This window comes from Stegostoma tigrinum, chromosome 17, assembly GCF_030684315.1.
Source record: "Stegostoma tigrinum isolate sSteTig4 chromosome 17, sSteTig4.hap1, whole genome shotgun sequence".
Classification (NCBI taxonomy): Eukaryota; Metazoa; Chordata; class Chondrichthyes; order Orectolobiformes; family Stegostomatidae; genus Stegostoma; species Stegostoma tigrinum.
This window is the reverse complement of record NC_081370.1, coordinates 21,619,318-21,635,323: the sequence shown is the minus strand read 5'-3', so window position 1 is coordinate 21,635,323 and position 16,006 is coordinate 21,619,318. Positions and strand designations below refer to the sequence as shown.

The 16,006-nt window shown below is 41.0% G+C and overlaps 2 protein-coding genes across 10 annotated transcripts in view; one reads left to right on the top strand and one right to left on the bottom strand.

Moving 5' to 3' along the window:
- The window catches only part of LOC125459252 (uncharacterized), an 80,684-nt gene that overhangs the window by 42,262 nt on the left and 22,416 nt on the right, over positions 1 to 16,006 (bottom strand). For 4 of the 7 annotated variants that reach the window (XM_048545445.2, XM_048545443.2, XM_048545447.2 and 1 more), the window contains 3 exons: positions 15,251 to 15,630; positions 13,573 to 13,672; positions 9,104 to 9,260 (listed from right to left, as the gene is read on the bottom strand). In XM_048545445.2, the coding sequence (XP_048401402.2) occupies positions 9,104 to 9,260; positions 13,573 to 13,672; positions 15,251 to 15,630 (637 nt within the window). Of the gene's footprint in view, positions 1 to 6,606; positions 6,968 to 9,103; positions 9,261 to 13,572; positions 13,673 to 15,250; positions 15,631 to 16,006 lie in introns of those variants that run through there. The other 3 variants (XM_048545448.2, XM_059652017.1, XM_048545444.2) reach the window with 2 other exon arrangements.
- Positions 1 to 16,006, top strand: part of gatd1 (glutamine amidotransferase class 1 domain containing 1) — a 47,260-nt gene that overhangs the window by 24,327 nt on the left and 6,927 nt on the right. The window lies entirely within an intron of this gene.

Genomic DNA, 16,006 nt, shown 5'->3' with positions numbered 1-16,006 from the left:
AACTTGAAAGGGATGATTTTATAAGTTGGTTTATAGTGGTTTTCTAGGTTAATGAGCGCAACACTGACCTTTTTTTTCTCAACTCGCTGTGACACTGACATTTCACAAATCTAAATCTGTAATTTAATTCTGTTTTATGGTTCAGATATCATACTGTTATACTTCTTAGTAGATTTCCTACCAATTATAATGTTGCTATAACTGGTGGAACAAAAATTAGTGACATTTAGTAACTGAATCACTAATCTTTTCCCCATTCTTGTGAAGAGCATTTGTTACCCTGGAGAGATATCAAATAGAAACTAAGAGTTTGGAACAAAATTTCATTAGTTGGAGAATTGCAGGCACAAATGTTCATAACTGTTTTGGCTCTAATGTAGTGACTATCACAGATCTCACAAGAATTGTCCTTAGTTTTGATATCAATTAATTTTTACACAATAGCATGATACACCTCACCATATTAATGGTGTTAAATAAATGCCATTATTGTAACAATAGTACTCTGATTGTATTAGTATAGTTAAAAGTTGAAGCGCAGCAAATGTTGATTGAATTAAGCCTGATACAGTATCTGATGGAACACAGTAATTGATTGGCATTGTTTGCAGGAAGATTGAGAAATTAGAAGTCTAATCTACTTGCCAAAACATTTTTAGAAGTTTATTTATGGGATGTGGGAATCATTGTCCAGGACATCACTTATTACCCATCCCCAATTGAGAACTTGCTGATTGCTATTCTGAATCACTGCAGTCTTTGGGGTGTAGGAATTTTGACTCAGTATCAATAATGAAACAATAATATTGTTTCAAGTCACCATAATGTGTGGCTTAGAGTCAATCTTCCAGTTGGTGGTTACTTGAAAGCTCTTTTACTTGCAGGTAGTAGAGATTGGAGATTTGGAAGGTGCCTGTCAAATGAACCGTAGTGAGTTGCTACAGTAGAAGGTATTCATTGCTGCCACGGTCAGTGATGCAAAGCAAGAATTCTGAAGGTGGAGGATGGGTGCCAAGCAAGCAGGCTGCTTTGTCCTTAATCATGTCAAGCTACTTGAGTGTCGTTGGAGCTGCACCTAAAGTCATTGAGGTATGCAGCATGGAAACAGGCCCTTTGGCCCAACCCATCCATGCCGACCAGTTTTCCTAAACTGAACTGGTCCCATTTGCCGGGCCTATGTCTCTCTAAACCTTTTGATTCCGTATACCCATGCAGATGCCTTTTAATGTTGTAATTGTACCAGCCACTATCACTTCCTCTGGCAACTCGTTCCATATACGATCCACCTTCTGTCTGAAGAAGTTATCCCTCAAGTCCCTTTGAAATCTTTCCCTTTTCATCGTAAATTTATGCCCTCTAGATTTGGACCTCCCTATTCTGGGAAGAAGATCTTGACTACTTACCCTATCCATGCCACCCCATGATTTTATAAACCTCTATAAAGTCACTCCTCAGCCTCCAATGCTCCAGGGGAAAAAGTCCCAGCCTATCCAGCCTCTCCTTGTAACTCAGACCCTCCAGTCTTATTAACATCCTTTCATGCACCCTTTCCAGTTTAATGACATTTTTCCTACAGTACAGTGACCAGAATTGTATGCATTACTCCAAATGTGGCCTTACCAATGTCTCAACTCCTGCACTCAGTGTTCTGACCGATGAAGGCAAGGGTGCCAACTGGTTTCTTCACTACCTTGTTTACCTGTGACACTACTTCCAAGGAACTATGTACCTGGATAACACCCTTAGATGATGACAGGTGTGCTACAGTATCTGAGGAGTTGTGAATGATGCTGAACAGTGAGCAATCATCAGTGAATATGCTTTATGATAATCCTATTGATAAAGCAGCTGAATAAGGTTGTGCCTAGGGCAAGACCCTGTAATGCAGTGATAGTGTCACTGTCTCTGGACAAGGGGACCTGCTCCAGTAGTATGTGATGACCTCTGAACAAGTTCATTCGAAAATATCTTCTCTGACAAACTCCTGGAGTAACAGCCTTGCACTGAGGACAACCACAACCATCTTCCTTTGTGCTAGGTACATCACCAACCAGCAGAGTTTTCCCCTGATTCCTGTTGACAGACTCCTTGATGCTACATATGGTAAAATGCTTTGATGACAAGGGCAGTCACTCAACTCACCTCTGGAGTTCAGCTCTTTTGTCCATGTTTGGACCAAGACTGTAATGAAGTCAGGATATGTATAGTCCAAGCAGAATGCAGCTGAGCATCAGAATCCAGTTTTTTGCTGATCAGTTGACAGTGAACTGATTGTACAGTAATTGTTTGAATTGGATTTGCCCTGGCTTTTGTGCACAGGACATACCTGACCAATTTTCCATAACACTGGGTAAATGTCTGTGTTGTAGCTATACTAGTTTGCGAGGGTTGTGGCATGCTCTAGACCACAAATCTTAAGTACTGTGGCTAGAATTTTGTTGGGAGCCCTTAGCCTTTGATCTCACAGAGTGAATCAGATTGGCTGCAGACTGCAATCTGTGATCCTGGAGACCTTGGGACAAGGCTGAGATGGATCAAACACTTGGCTGAAGATTGTTGCAAACGCTTTAGCCTTGTATTTTTGCACTAATTTGCTGGGCTTACTAATCATTGATGATCGGAATGTTCATGGAGTCTCACCACTTTGTTAGATATTTAATTGCCCAACACTATAACTGGTTGTGGCAGGACTGCAGAGCTTAGCTCTGAAGTGTTGGTTGTGGGATCACTTAGCCCTACCTATTGCCTGCAGCTTTCACTAATTGGCATGCAAGTAGCCCTATGCAGTAATTTCTGCAGGTTGATGCCTCATTTTTAGGTGTGCTGGTGCTGTTACTGGCACACTGTCTTCATCAAGCTGGGGTTGATTCCCAAACTTGATAGAAATAGTAGCATGGTGATATACCAAATCATGAGGTTACAGACAGTGGTTAGATACAGTTCTGCTGATGGCCCACAGTATCTCTTGCCCAGATGTATGATGTCAGAGATCTATTCAAAAGTCTATTCCTTGAGTATGATGGCACTTCCACACAGCACAAATGGATGATATCTTCATTATGAAGGGTCAATGGCATCTCCTACCAATACTGTCATGGTAGATTTGTGAAAATGAATAGGGAAAAGCGTGCTGGGTCTCATGATTTTCTTACTACATGCTAGAAATTCATTCTATCAGTTATGTCTTGTGTCCTTTACAATTTAGCGAAGTTGGACAGAAATGATGCTGCCATGTCACTTGTAGTTGTAGATATTGTAATTTCCCACCCAGTGTACCTTCTGAGCCTTTTGTGCTGCTTCTGGTTAGTATTTAATATGGAGGAGTAATGACTTGTTAGCTGGAGTGATTGGCCCATTTTTGAAATGATGACATGGTTCTGGAGACAATGTTACAGTCTGACAGGGAAACCCCCTCCCGATTGTGTGCTACTGTGCTGAGAACCTTTGTGAGTCTTTCCTGCTTGTGGGACAGTGTGTGTCCAGGTAAGCTGATGATACATGGGACATGACAAAATGTAATTCTATGTGTATGGCTTCGTCAGACTGTTACTTAAATAATCTATGGGAGAGCTCTTAAAACTTTGACACAAGAGGATATGTGGGAGTAAAGAGGGGCAATAATATTCTAAAACATGTCCATGTAAATAAGGAGGAGGTATTGGGTGCTTTAAAAATCATTAAGGTAGACAAATCCCCAGGACCTGATGGGATCTATCCCAGTATACTGAGGGAGGTGAGGAAGTAAATTGCTGGGGCCTTGTATGAAACCTTTGTGATTTTTAGTCATGGGAGTGGTCCCAGAGGACGAGAGAATAGCTGATGTTGTTCCTTTGTTTAAGAAAGGCAACAGGGATAATGTGGGAAATTTCAAGCTGGTGAGCCTTACATCAGTGATGGGGAAATTATTGGAGAAGGTTCTTAGGGATAGGATTTACTCATATTTGGGAAAATATGGACATACTAGTCATAAGCAGCATGGTTTTGTGTGGGGGAGGTTGTCTCTCAGAAATGTAAGTGTTTTGAGGAAGTGACAAAGATGATTGAAGAGGGCACGGTGGTGGATGTTGTCTATATGGACTTCAATGCCTTTGACATGGTCCTTCATGGCAGGCTAATACAGAAGGTGAAGTCAAATGGGATCCAAAGTGAGCTGGTAAGGTGGACACAGACGCACCAACCTCCGGATACCACGCATCATCCTCCGACACTTCCACCATCTACAATCCGACCCCACCACCCAAAACATTTTTCCATCCCCACCCTTGTCTGCCTTCTGGAGAGACCACTCTCCCCTTGACTCCCTTGTCCGCTCTACACTCCCCTCCAACCCCACCACACCCGGCACCTTCCCCGCAACTGCAGGAAGTGCTACACTTGCCCCAACACCACCTCCCTCACCCCCATCTGAGGCCCCAAGATGACTTTCCATATTAAGCAGATGTTTACCTGCACATCTGCCAATGTGGTTTACTGTATCCACTGTACCCGGTGTGGCTTCCTCGGCATTGGGGAAACCAAGCGGAGGCTTGGGGACCGCTTTGCAGAACACCTCCGCTCGGTTCACAACAAACAACTACACCTCCCAGTCGCGAACCATTTTAACTCCCCCTCCCATTTCTTAGACGACATGTCCATCATGGCACTCCTGCAATGCCACAATGATGCTACCTGAAGGTTGCAGGAACAGCAACTCATATTCCGCTTGGGAACCCTGCAGCCCAATGGTATCAATGTGGACTTCACAAGCTTCAAAATCTCCCCTTCCCCCACTGCATCCCAAAACCAGCCCAGTTCGTCCCCTCCCCCCACTGCATCCCAAAACCTGCCCAGCTTGAACCCACCTCCCTAACTTCTTCCTCTCATCTATCCCTTCTTCCCACCTCAAGCCGCACCTCCATTTCCTACCTACTAACCTCATCCCGCTTCCTTGACCTGTCCATCTTACCTGGACTGACCTATCCCCTCCCTACCTCCCCACCTATACTCTCTTCTCCACCTATCTTCTTTTCTCTCCATCTTCGGTCCGCCTCCCCCTCTCTCCCTATTTATTCCAGAACCCTCTCTCCATCCCCCTCTCTGATGAAGGGTCTAGGCCCAAAACGTCAGCTTTTGTGCTCCTGAGATGCTGCTTGGCCTGCTGTGTTCATCCAGCTCCAGACTTTGTTATCTTGTCATGGAAGGTTGTTTTTCTGATTAGAGATCTGTTGCTGGTGGTGTTCCACAGAGATCAGTGCTGGGACCCAGGTTGTTTCTGTGTATATATCAATGTTTCAGAGGAGAATGTAGGTGGCCTGATTAGAAATTTGCAGATGACACAAAGATTGGGGAGCTGCAAATCGTGACAATTGCTAGAGGATGCAGCAGGATATAGATAAGCAGGAGACTTGCACAGAGAAACGGCAGATGGACTTTAGTCCAGATAAACGTGAAGTGATGCATTTTTGGAGGTCTAATGCAGGAGGGATCCAGTCAAAAGCAAAACCCTGAGAAGCATTAACATAGGATAGTAGGAGCTGCCAATGCTGGAGAATCTGAGATAACACGGTGTGAAGCTGGATGAACACAGCAGACCAAGCAGCATCAGAGTAGCAGGAAAGCTTGACGTTTTGGATCAAAACCCTTCTTCAAAAGCCCTTTTTCTGAAGAAGGTTCTTGACACGAAACATCAAGCTTTCCTACTCCTCTGGTGCTGCTTGGTCTGCTGTGTTCATCCAACTTCAGTGTTATCTCTGTTTTACCAGGACGTTGCCTGGTTTGGAGGGTACTAGCTGTCAGGAGAGATTGGCCAAACTTGGTTTGTTTTCACCTGAGCGTCAGAGGCTGAGGGGCTACCTGATAGAAGTTAGCAAAATTAAAGTCTGGATAGTCGGAGTCTTTTTCCTAGGGTAGAAATGTCAGTTACGAGGGGACATTGGTTTAAGGTAAAAAGTAGTAAAGTTATAAAGGTAATGTGATAGGCCATTTTTTTAAAAACAGAGAGTGGTAGGTGCCTGGAATGTGCTGCCAGTGGAAGTGGTAGAAGCAGATACAATAGTGACATTTAAGAGACATGTTGACAGATATGTGAATAGGCAAGGAATACAGGTATTTGGACAGTGTAGGGGCGAAAGGTTTTTAGTTTAGAACAGTGCTGGCACGGGTTTTTTTGGCCAAAGGGCCTGTACCCGTGCTGTACTGTTCTTTGTTCTTTATGCTAGTAAGGAGGATTGCAGAATCGATTGGACTCGGTTTGCTGTTATCATTTCCATTGCCTAGCTTAATATCAAGTGCTCTATCTGGTTTCAGTTATATTTTATGTTACAAAATAAGATAGTACCTTTCCAAAAGATGGTCCTTTTATAGCAAAAGTAGTTCTAAAATTTGGGCAAAGTTGGAAATGTGCAACCGATTTATTGAGAACACGTTTCCACATTGCAACAATGCCCAGGTACATTTTCTGTTGTGTTTGTGCGTGACTCTGGGTTGGGGATCTACTGTACTTTCACAAGAAACATTAGAATGGGATTTTCAACTAACGAATGTAAGCAAGATTTCAGACCCTGAAGCAGCTCAGTATGAAACATGAATTGTAAATAGATTCAAGTAGCATAAAGATTACAACTTTGTGAAGATTTACTTTTACTCTTGTGGAAAAATGGAGTTCAGACCCCGAAAGTAAAATGCAAATCCATTCCAAATCCAAAGTGAGCAAAAGTGATTCTGACATCGCCCAGTGCAGGTTGTGAGGACTCTAATTGCCAGCAGAGGGAGTTGTAGGAGGTGAGTACTAATGAACAGATGTCAAAACAGGTACGTTTCACTGCTTCTGTGTTCTGTTTCTTTTATCAATATGATCTTATCCGAGCAGAACGTCTAGTAACACTTCTGTAGTGTAGTCCCACAAATGATCTCTTCAACAGGATGAGAACAACATAGACCACAGTGCCTCCCAAGGCTAGGCCAACTGTGATAGCAGCATAATTAGGACCTTAGGTTAAAAAGAAAACTAATTAAGTTCCATAGCTTTTTGACAGCATATTGACAAACTATGACCTCGTCAAGTAATCATAACGCTGACACAATCCTTTTTCAGAGGAGTGAAGTCTGTTTCAAAATTAGTAAAGCATGCATGCTAAACAAATAGAAATACATTGGGAAAGAAAACTGATTATAGTGGTTTCAAGATGTGATGGTAGGAATTCAAACTAGGTTTCCCTCTCCTGTCTCATGCCCCATTGTGGATTTGGAAAATGTATCGATTCTAAATGTGAAAGCCAGACACTTGGCTATGCGTTGGAATTTGCATTCTTACAGAATTTCAAATTTTGTCAACTCGACATTTGGTGTGACATCTTCATGTCACACAGCAGTCATGAATTTGACCCACATGGAGGGGACATAATCGCCAAATTAGTGAAAGCACTATACCTATTCAATGAAATTATCCAAACTGATTTCAATTATAGCTTGTACGGAAAGGCAATCCCATCTTGGAATACATTCTCAAATTTGAAGGATAATATTATCTATTGTCACTTTTCACATACAAAGTTGTAAAAAGTTTACTTTTAATCTTTTGATTCCCTTTTCACTTATGGCCTTAGTAATGATGCAGGTTTGTGTCACTTGGGGTCAAATGCAACACAAACAGTCTGTCTGAACCTCAGGCAGTTGCCATGGAGAGGAATTGAGTTGGTATTTAGGGAAGACAGTGGCTTTCGTTTTCCTAATCCCTAGTTGAGGAAATTGTATACTCATCTTGTTTGATAAATTTAACAAAAGCTCTGGAATTAAGGGAGGTGATGGTTTTGATGTTGAGCTGACGGTCTTCAGCATATACATGAAAGTACATGCTGTACCTTTGGTTGATGCTGCCAAGGTGCAGCATGTACGTAATAAAGAGGAGGGATCCAAAATGGATCCTTGAAGAATCAGAGTGGTGGTGTGTGAATGGTAAGAAATGCAATTTGCAAATCAAACTTTCGTTATGATTCATTAGGTAGGAATGGAACTAAGTTAGGACATTCCGGGCTGGTGTGGCCACCTCTGTCAAAGGGTGTAGACAGGTTGAAGACAAGGAATGCTAATTTATCTTTGTCATCGTCACATGGAATGTCATTTATGTATGGTACTTATGCAAATTGGCAAATTCATTCAACCCATCAAATAACACTCAGACATTGCGCAATGAAGCTCACTCAATTTGTAGGTCAGCTGTTTTATCTGAAATGCTGAATGTAGGAAAACTATATCCTCTGAAGTACTGGATAACAAAGTGTGGAGCTGGATGAACACAGGCCAAGCAGCATCTCAGGAGCACAAAAGCTGACGTTTCGGGCCTAGATCCGATGATGTGTTCATCCAGCTCCACACTTTGTTATCTTGGATTCTACAGCATCTGCAGTTCCATTATCACTCATCCTCTGAAGTACTTCTCTTTTTGTTGAAGCAAATATATATCTGTCTAGTATTATAAAATAGCAGAACTCAACTCAATAGCATCAAACTTGAGGAGACTTACCAATGTGGGTTAATCTCGGACAGTGAGATGTATGAGTCATATCCTATGAACAATGTTCTTTATTCTTCCAAGAAACTTTGGAAAATATGTAGGGCAAGTCCTACCCTAGCCCTTACTGGTAAATGCACTCCCTGGTATGATGCTGACCAGGTATGCAACCAAGTTGCATGTTTGAAACCTGAAAAAAATAACTGACCTCAGCTAAGATGACCAGTTTAGTTAATCATGTGCACAGACCCAAATCCTTTACTCTGTCTAATCTACTGAGCATTTCCAGCATCTTTCTGTTTATATGGTATGCTACAGCTGGCTTTGGCATCCCTGGGTTATCTCCTGATTGTCACTGATATGCGGGACTCCAAATGGAATTGAAAGTGAGAGTGTCAGGCATATAGCAAACAGAATACAGGCCAGCAGCATACATGACTATATGCATAGCTGACTTGCATGTACCATCAAGGCTTGTGTGTGAATAATGGCCACTTTGGCAGGCTGAGTGCCTGAGGAAATATACTTCAGCAAGGAGCCAGCAATGCTCAGAAGAGGAGGCAATTAAACTTTGGAGTATGGGAAACAATTGATCCTAAACACTTTAATTCTCACCAGAGTCAGTCTCCTTTTTGATGTGAATGGGTCCTGCACTGACTTGCTGCATGTCCGAATGTTCCATTTGTGAACTGTTGTCAGAACCACATCCCAGGCTACATGATGTGGAATTATACGCATTGGTGCATAACTGGACATTACAAGTAACAAACACCTAGTGGAAAAACAGACTGATTACAGTTAGCATATGAGAATCTTAAGACAAGAATTGTAGCTAGAGTTACTACATCTGGTTGGACAAATCCTTGGTTACATCACGCAACCAGCCATCTCTGACTCTTCACTCACCCAAACAGCCTTCCTTGCATAGTTTAATATTTCAATAAAATAGTCAAAGGTTTTGTTTTAAAAAAATAAAACATTGTTTTAATGCACTTTTTTTTAACCTCACTGTGCACATACATCGGCCTTCAAGGATTGGTAACCTTAACGTGGATCAGGAATTATTAATGGAGTTTGGGAATGGGAATATAGCACTATTGTTTTGGACTATTTCTCACACACAGCACCACAGAAGAATTGACAATATCTGTGTATTATCCATTTGCTCCTCAGCTGCCCTGTACTTTGAATTTTCCCCTTTGAGCCTCAGTTTTAATAACAACAGTATCCAGCCTTAGCATGTTGTGGTGAGCTAGTTCTTTCAAAGCAGATGGTCTTTAACATGTTCATCTGTTGATACATTAAACTTTTAAAACAAATTAACCTGTTTACAGGGTTAAGTCAGCTGCCAGTTTTTGACTCTAGCTGGCTGAAATTAGAGGGTGTGGAGCCATATTGAAATATTAGAAGTAACTCATTTGGATCTTACTTTCACCTCAAAATATTTTGTTCCAAGATTCTTTAGAAGAACAAAAGCAAAGACAAATTAAGATAGGCCATCTTCCATTTGGCACAACTTCCTGTTCACATTCAAACTTAAACACCTTTGTTTCAACATTGACTGTAATTTGTGATGTTAGTATCATACTAACATATTCATAGCATATTCAACCACAAAGGCCTGTAATTTATAAGACTATATGACCATAAACTTTTTTTATTCACTCATGAGATGTGGACATTGCTGGCTGGGCCAGCATTTAATGCTCATTCCCTAGGTGCCCTTGAGAAGGTGGTGGGGGTGAGCTGCTTTCTTGAACTGTTGCTGTCCATGCGCTGTAGGTAGACCCACAATGCTATTAGGGAAGGAATTCCAAGATTTTGACCCAGCAACAATGATGGAATGGTGATATATTTCCACCTCTGGTGACTGGCTTGGAGGGGAATTTGCAGGTGGTGGTGTTTGCATATATCTGGATATAAAGGGTCTTGGGTTTGGAAAGTGCTGTCTAAGGTTCACCAGTAAATTGCTGCAAGACTTGGTGGGCCTTGTTAACGTAAATGTTGAGAAGATATTTCCACTTGTGTGGGAGAATCTCAAACTAGGGGACATTGTTACATAAAAAGGGAACATTCAATCAAAACTGAGAAGTGAAAGACTTTCTTCTGCCAGATTGTAATGAATCTCTGGAATTCTCTCCCCTAGAGAGTTGTGGAAACTAGATCATTGGAAGTATTTAAAGAGGAGCTAGGTAGCTTTTTGGAATATTAGGGAGTTAATAGCTATGCAGAGACGGCGGGAAAGAGAAGTTGAGGGCTGGGGCAGGTCAGCCATGTTCCTGTTGAACGAGGGCCCTTCTTCTGTTCCTTTTTGTTATGTTCTTATGTACAGGTGTGTGTGAATACTTGTCTAGCCTTACCTACCTAGCCTCCCTTTTTTGGCTACCACCTAAGGAAAATTGTGAGTGTTGACTGCAAAAATGCAACAATGTGTACAGCATCAAGAAAACCAAGCATGAACAGAAAAACCATGTTTAAAAATAAACTTCATCCAAATAGATATTTCATTTATTTGTTACTGCCTCGCAACCCTGGACCCTCATTTCATATTTACATTGGGTTTGCTGATTTTTATCTGGCATTTTATTTGATGGAAAGCCATTTCCAGGGTGCACATAGTTGCAAATTAATACATTACTCCAGTATGAAACTTCTACCTATTTTCTGTGACTAGTTTCTAGCTTTTACTGCAATAGCTCACAAACAGCATTTGTTAATTCAGGCTATCATGTCTTTAAAGATTTGAAAGAAATAAAATGTTTCTCCATGCTTTTCAAAGCAACAGTAAAGTTGAGGCATAGTGATTCAGACTGTGACCCTTGAGATCATTCTGAAGAGGAGAATTAATATCCACTTGGAGAGATGAGATTTGATCAGGGATAGTCAGCATGGTTTTGTCAGAGGGAGGTCATGCCTTGCAAATTTGATTGAATTTTTTGAGGAGGGGATCAGGTATGTCGATGAAGATAGTGCAGTTGATGTAATTTATGGAGATTTCAACAAAATTCCTTGACAAAGTCAACATGGGAAATGGATAAAGAAGGTAAATTCACATGGGATCCAGGATGACTTGACAAGATGGATCCCAAAATTGATTTAGTGATAGGAGATAGATTGTGGTGATAGAAAGCTGTTTGTCTCGCTGGAGGCCATTGTGCAGTGGCATATCAGAAGGATCAGTGCTGGGTCCCTTTATTGTTTTTGATTATGTACAAACAATAGAATTGATAATATGGTGGTGGGGAGGGTGTGTGTGGTGCAATGATAGTTAAGTTTGTTGATGAAACAAAGAATGACTGGGCAGTGAGAAGAAGAGCTTTAGGTTACAGGAAGATATGACGGAATGATCAGATAGGCATATCAGCATTATATGGGATTTAATCCTGAGAAGTGTGAAATGATGCACTTTGGAACAAGTAGCAAGAGAAGAGAGTGCTCAATGAATGGCCAGATACTAGAAAGCTCAGAGGAACAGAGGGATCTTGGGGTGCTTGTCTGCAGATCAATGAAGGCAGCAGTTCAGGTTAATATGGCATTAAAAGGGCATACAGGACACTTGACTTTGTCAGTTGTAGCATAGATTATAAGAACAGAGTGGAAGAATACATAAGTTTTGTAGGGATCTGACAGTGTTAATGGCAAGAGACTTTTTTCTCCCAAGCTGGAAATTCTACTACATAAGGGCATAATCTCAACGATGAGGGCAGCACACTGGCAGACCCAGGTTCAGTTTTAGCCTCCGGGTAACTGAGTGTATAGGGTTTGCACATTCTCCCTGTTTCTGCGTGGGTTTCCTCTTGGTGCTCCAGTTTCTTCCCAGAGTCCAACGATGTGTAAGTTGGGTGGATAGGCCACGCTAAATTGCCCATAGTGTTCAGGGATGTGCAAACTAGGTGGATTAGCAATGGGAAATGCAGAGTTACAGGGTGTGAGTCTGCTTGGGATGCTTTTTGGAGGGTTGGTATGGACTCAATGGGCTGAATAGACTGCTTCCACACAGTACGGATTCTATGATTTAGGACTGGGTTGAGGAGAAATTTCTTCTTCCAAAAAGATTTGAATTTTTCGAATTTTGATCCCCTTAGGGCTGTAGATGTTTTATCACTGAGTATATTTGAAGACTCAGGGAGAAACATTTTCAGATTCTGAGTGAATCGAAGGATATGGGAATCAGATGAGAGTTAAGATTCAGGATCATTGTGAATCCTATTACGTGTTGCAGCAGACTCGAGGGGATGTTTGGCTTATTCCTCTTTCTCAGCTTCTCATGAGGTAATGGAAAAGTCACCAGAAAATGAGCCCATTAACAACAATGCGCACATAGAGTTTTGAAATGAAACAGAATGGCCTGGAACATGGATTTGATAATAATTCAAAAGGTGACAACTTGTTTAGAAGTGCATGGTGATCTGTTAATGGATTGCCTGAGCAGGAATGGGCCAACTAGGAATTGAATGTAGGATCTTTATGATGATTATACGCTCAATATTACACTAAGGTTTTCTTCTATTTATTCATGGGATGTGGGCATCATTGAGAAGGCCAGCATTTGTTACCTATCCCAAGCTGTCTCTGAACAGATAAATCAGGTCCTTTCAGAGGGCAGTTAAGAATTAGCCACATTGCTGTGGGACTGGGAAGCGTATGTAGACCAGACTAGAAATCTGTCAGCCTTATCCTTACCTACAGGGAACCAGATGGGTTTTCACAACAATCAACAGTAGTTACATGGTCACCATTAAGCTAGTTTTGCATAACAGACTTCTTGGTTGAATTCAGATTTCACTATATACCATGGTGAGGTTTGAACCCAAGTCCCCACATCATTGTGCTCCTGAGATGCTGCTTGGCCTGCTGTGTTCATCCAGCCTCACATTTTATTATCCCCACATCATTGATCTGGATTACAAACTCAATTGCATTACTGCAACACCTCTACCTTTCACCAAGATAAGCAATATGTTTATGCATTGAGTCATTAGACCACTTGCCTTAACTTCTAATAAGTTTACCTTATTTCCAAAGGCTACCATACAATACATATTTTAACTAAAGATGAAAAAAAGTCTTGTCGGTAAAAGCACCTGTGTGGGGTGATGTGGTAAAGAAGACAGTTTGATGGAGTATACTTTTTCTTTACTGTTTCCAGTTTGATGTTCCTTTGTTGTACTGTTATTTAAGCAGCTGTTACAAACAAAAAGACAAACAAACAGAATGTTAGGCAGGACTAGTGTTAGTGTTAATGTGCTTTTGAGTTCTATGTATTATCCATGTGTCAGTCTAGTGCACCTTGGCCTCTTGGTCAAAAGTTCCTGGCCCACTGCAGGACTGGAAGATATGATTTAAGTTGAGTCGAGTGAGTCCTGCACTATGAGAGGAGTCATCTGATCTCTGGTTTGCCTGTTCAGGTAGACCTTCAAGGTCCGTTGGCTAAACCAGAATTCATCCCAGTTTAATACCAATAAAATGAATGATGTGCCAGACAATAATGTTTTACATTATAGTTGAATACAATTCTACTGCTATAGCTCACAGCTGCTCATTCATGTACAGTTTTCAGCTCCCACATCTGTTCCAAATCCATTCCATTTAGCATATTGATAATGCACAAAACACAATGGAGAAAAGAGTCAGTGTGAAGACATGACTTTGTCTCCACATGGACTATGCAAAGGTAACTTCTACCAAAATTGTCATGGATAGCGGTTCTTCAGAACTTAGCCAACTCAATCAATAAAGGTTTTACACAGTTCTTCTTGATGTTGGACATTTAAGTTTATAGTTCTTCAGTGTTCAAGTCGGAGGTGTACTGATTCATCAGCTGATGAAGGTGGTACCCAGCAAGATTTCTTGTTTGATTTGTTGCCATGAGAGGTCATGGAGTCTGCAGTCAATGTTGAGGTCTCCTAGAGCCAGCTGCATATCGCTAGAGAACACATCTCTCAAAGGACTATCCTGTCAATGAGACAGGACATACCCAGAGATGGTGTCTGAGACATTGTCAGATATGATCTGGTATCATTGTCAGACTATTTCTTGACTAGTGTGAGGAGGAGCTGCCTGAATTTTTGGCATGTCCCCAAATGTTTGTGAAAAGCAATTTGCAGAGTTGACATTGCACGTTCTGTGCAATTGCTAACTTTTGTGTTTCTTCTTTGTGAAAGTATTAATCTCTTCATTCATGCTAATGGGTATGCTATGCATTGCTATTATTTCAGTTCCCAGCATTTATAGTCACTTAATCTGCATCTTTGTTTTGAAAAAACTGTCCTCTTTGAAGACAGTTGAAAACATGATAAAAATACTTACTAACAGCCTATTCCACATGGCTAACTTTCTGTGAGAAAATGTTTCTATGAGAAGAGAGAGCAGAGTAGTGGGATTAGATTTGGACTATTGAAAGTAAGAGTCAACAAAGACTTGATGGACTAAATGTCTTCTTTTCTTCCGCAAACTCCAATGGTTGTGCAAGGGTCCATGGCAATCATAAATGCTATAGTTGTTATTATCTACTTAGGAACATGTAATACATCAGTTATAATGCTATCGACTGTCTGAAGCAGGGACAGAAATCGCAGTGTTGAGTATATCTGACATCCACTCGGGCTGATTTTAACTTTCAACTTTAAACAAGAATAGAGAATCAGAATTCTAATAGAGAATTAGTGTGCGTTAATGGGATGATGAAATACTCCCAACAGTTTCTGGTAGGCCGAAAGTTAAGTTCCATCATTAAAATGAAAAAAAAATTGCCTTACTTACCCTTGCTGTAAAAGTGTAATTCCTGCTGAAGTGTTATATTCTGACATCTGGCAAGATTCTACATAGAGTGAGAGGGTAGTGACATTGCTCTTGACAATGATACTTATGTATAAAAGGTCCTTGTTGGTAGCATTAAATGGAGCGTGCACCTTGGCTTTTCTCCTGCTGGAGTTGTACTGCTTACTGAACTGTATCTCAAAGCTGTAGTCTCCAAATATCTTCTCTGTGGTACTCTTCAATAAGTTGGTTTCTTTACTGCCATTATTTAATCGCTGGAATTTACATGTCACTGGGATGGCCACCTGTTCTCTCTCTGCCAATGTTGTATTTCTGTTCCGGCTGATGATTTTATTTGTGAAGATATCGTGAGATTCATCTTCCTGAGAAGAAGAAATGTGTGACATTTGTTCAAGGGAAACAGTTCCCAGTTTTAGAAACACCCATATTCATATTGAGATTGGTTTCCCTTTGCTCAAATGTGATGGAACTCCAAGGGGTGAGGTTTGGGGGGGGGGGGGGTGGTATTTCCTATCACTTCTACTTTCTATAATGTTACAATATGATTAAATGGAATACTTTATCTATGTCAGGTTTAAACAACAATAAAATTTAAACAGCAGATCTTTTTACCAAGTTGCTTACTAAACACATTTATAGATTTTTTTAACTAAAACAAGATTTAATCAATCGGTGAAGATGTGATAAATGAACATACACACAGTCAGTGATATAGAAATATAGTAGTTTATCCCTATA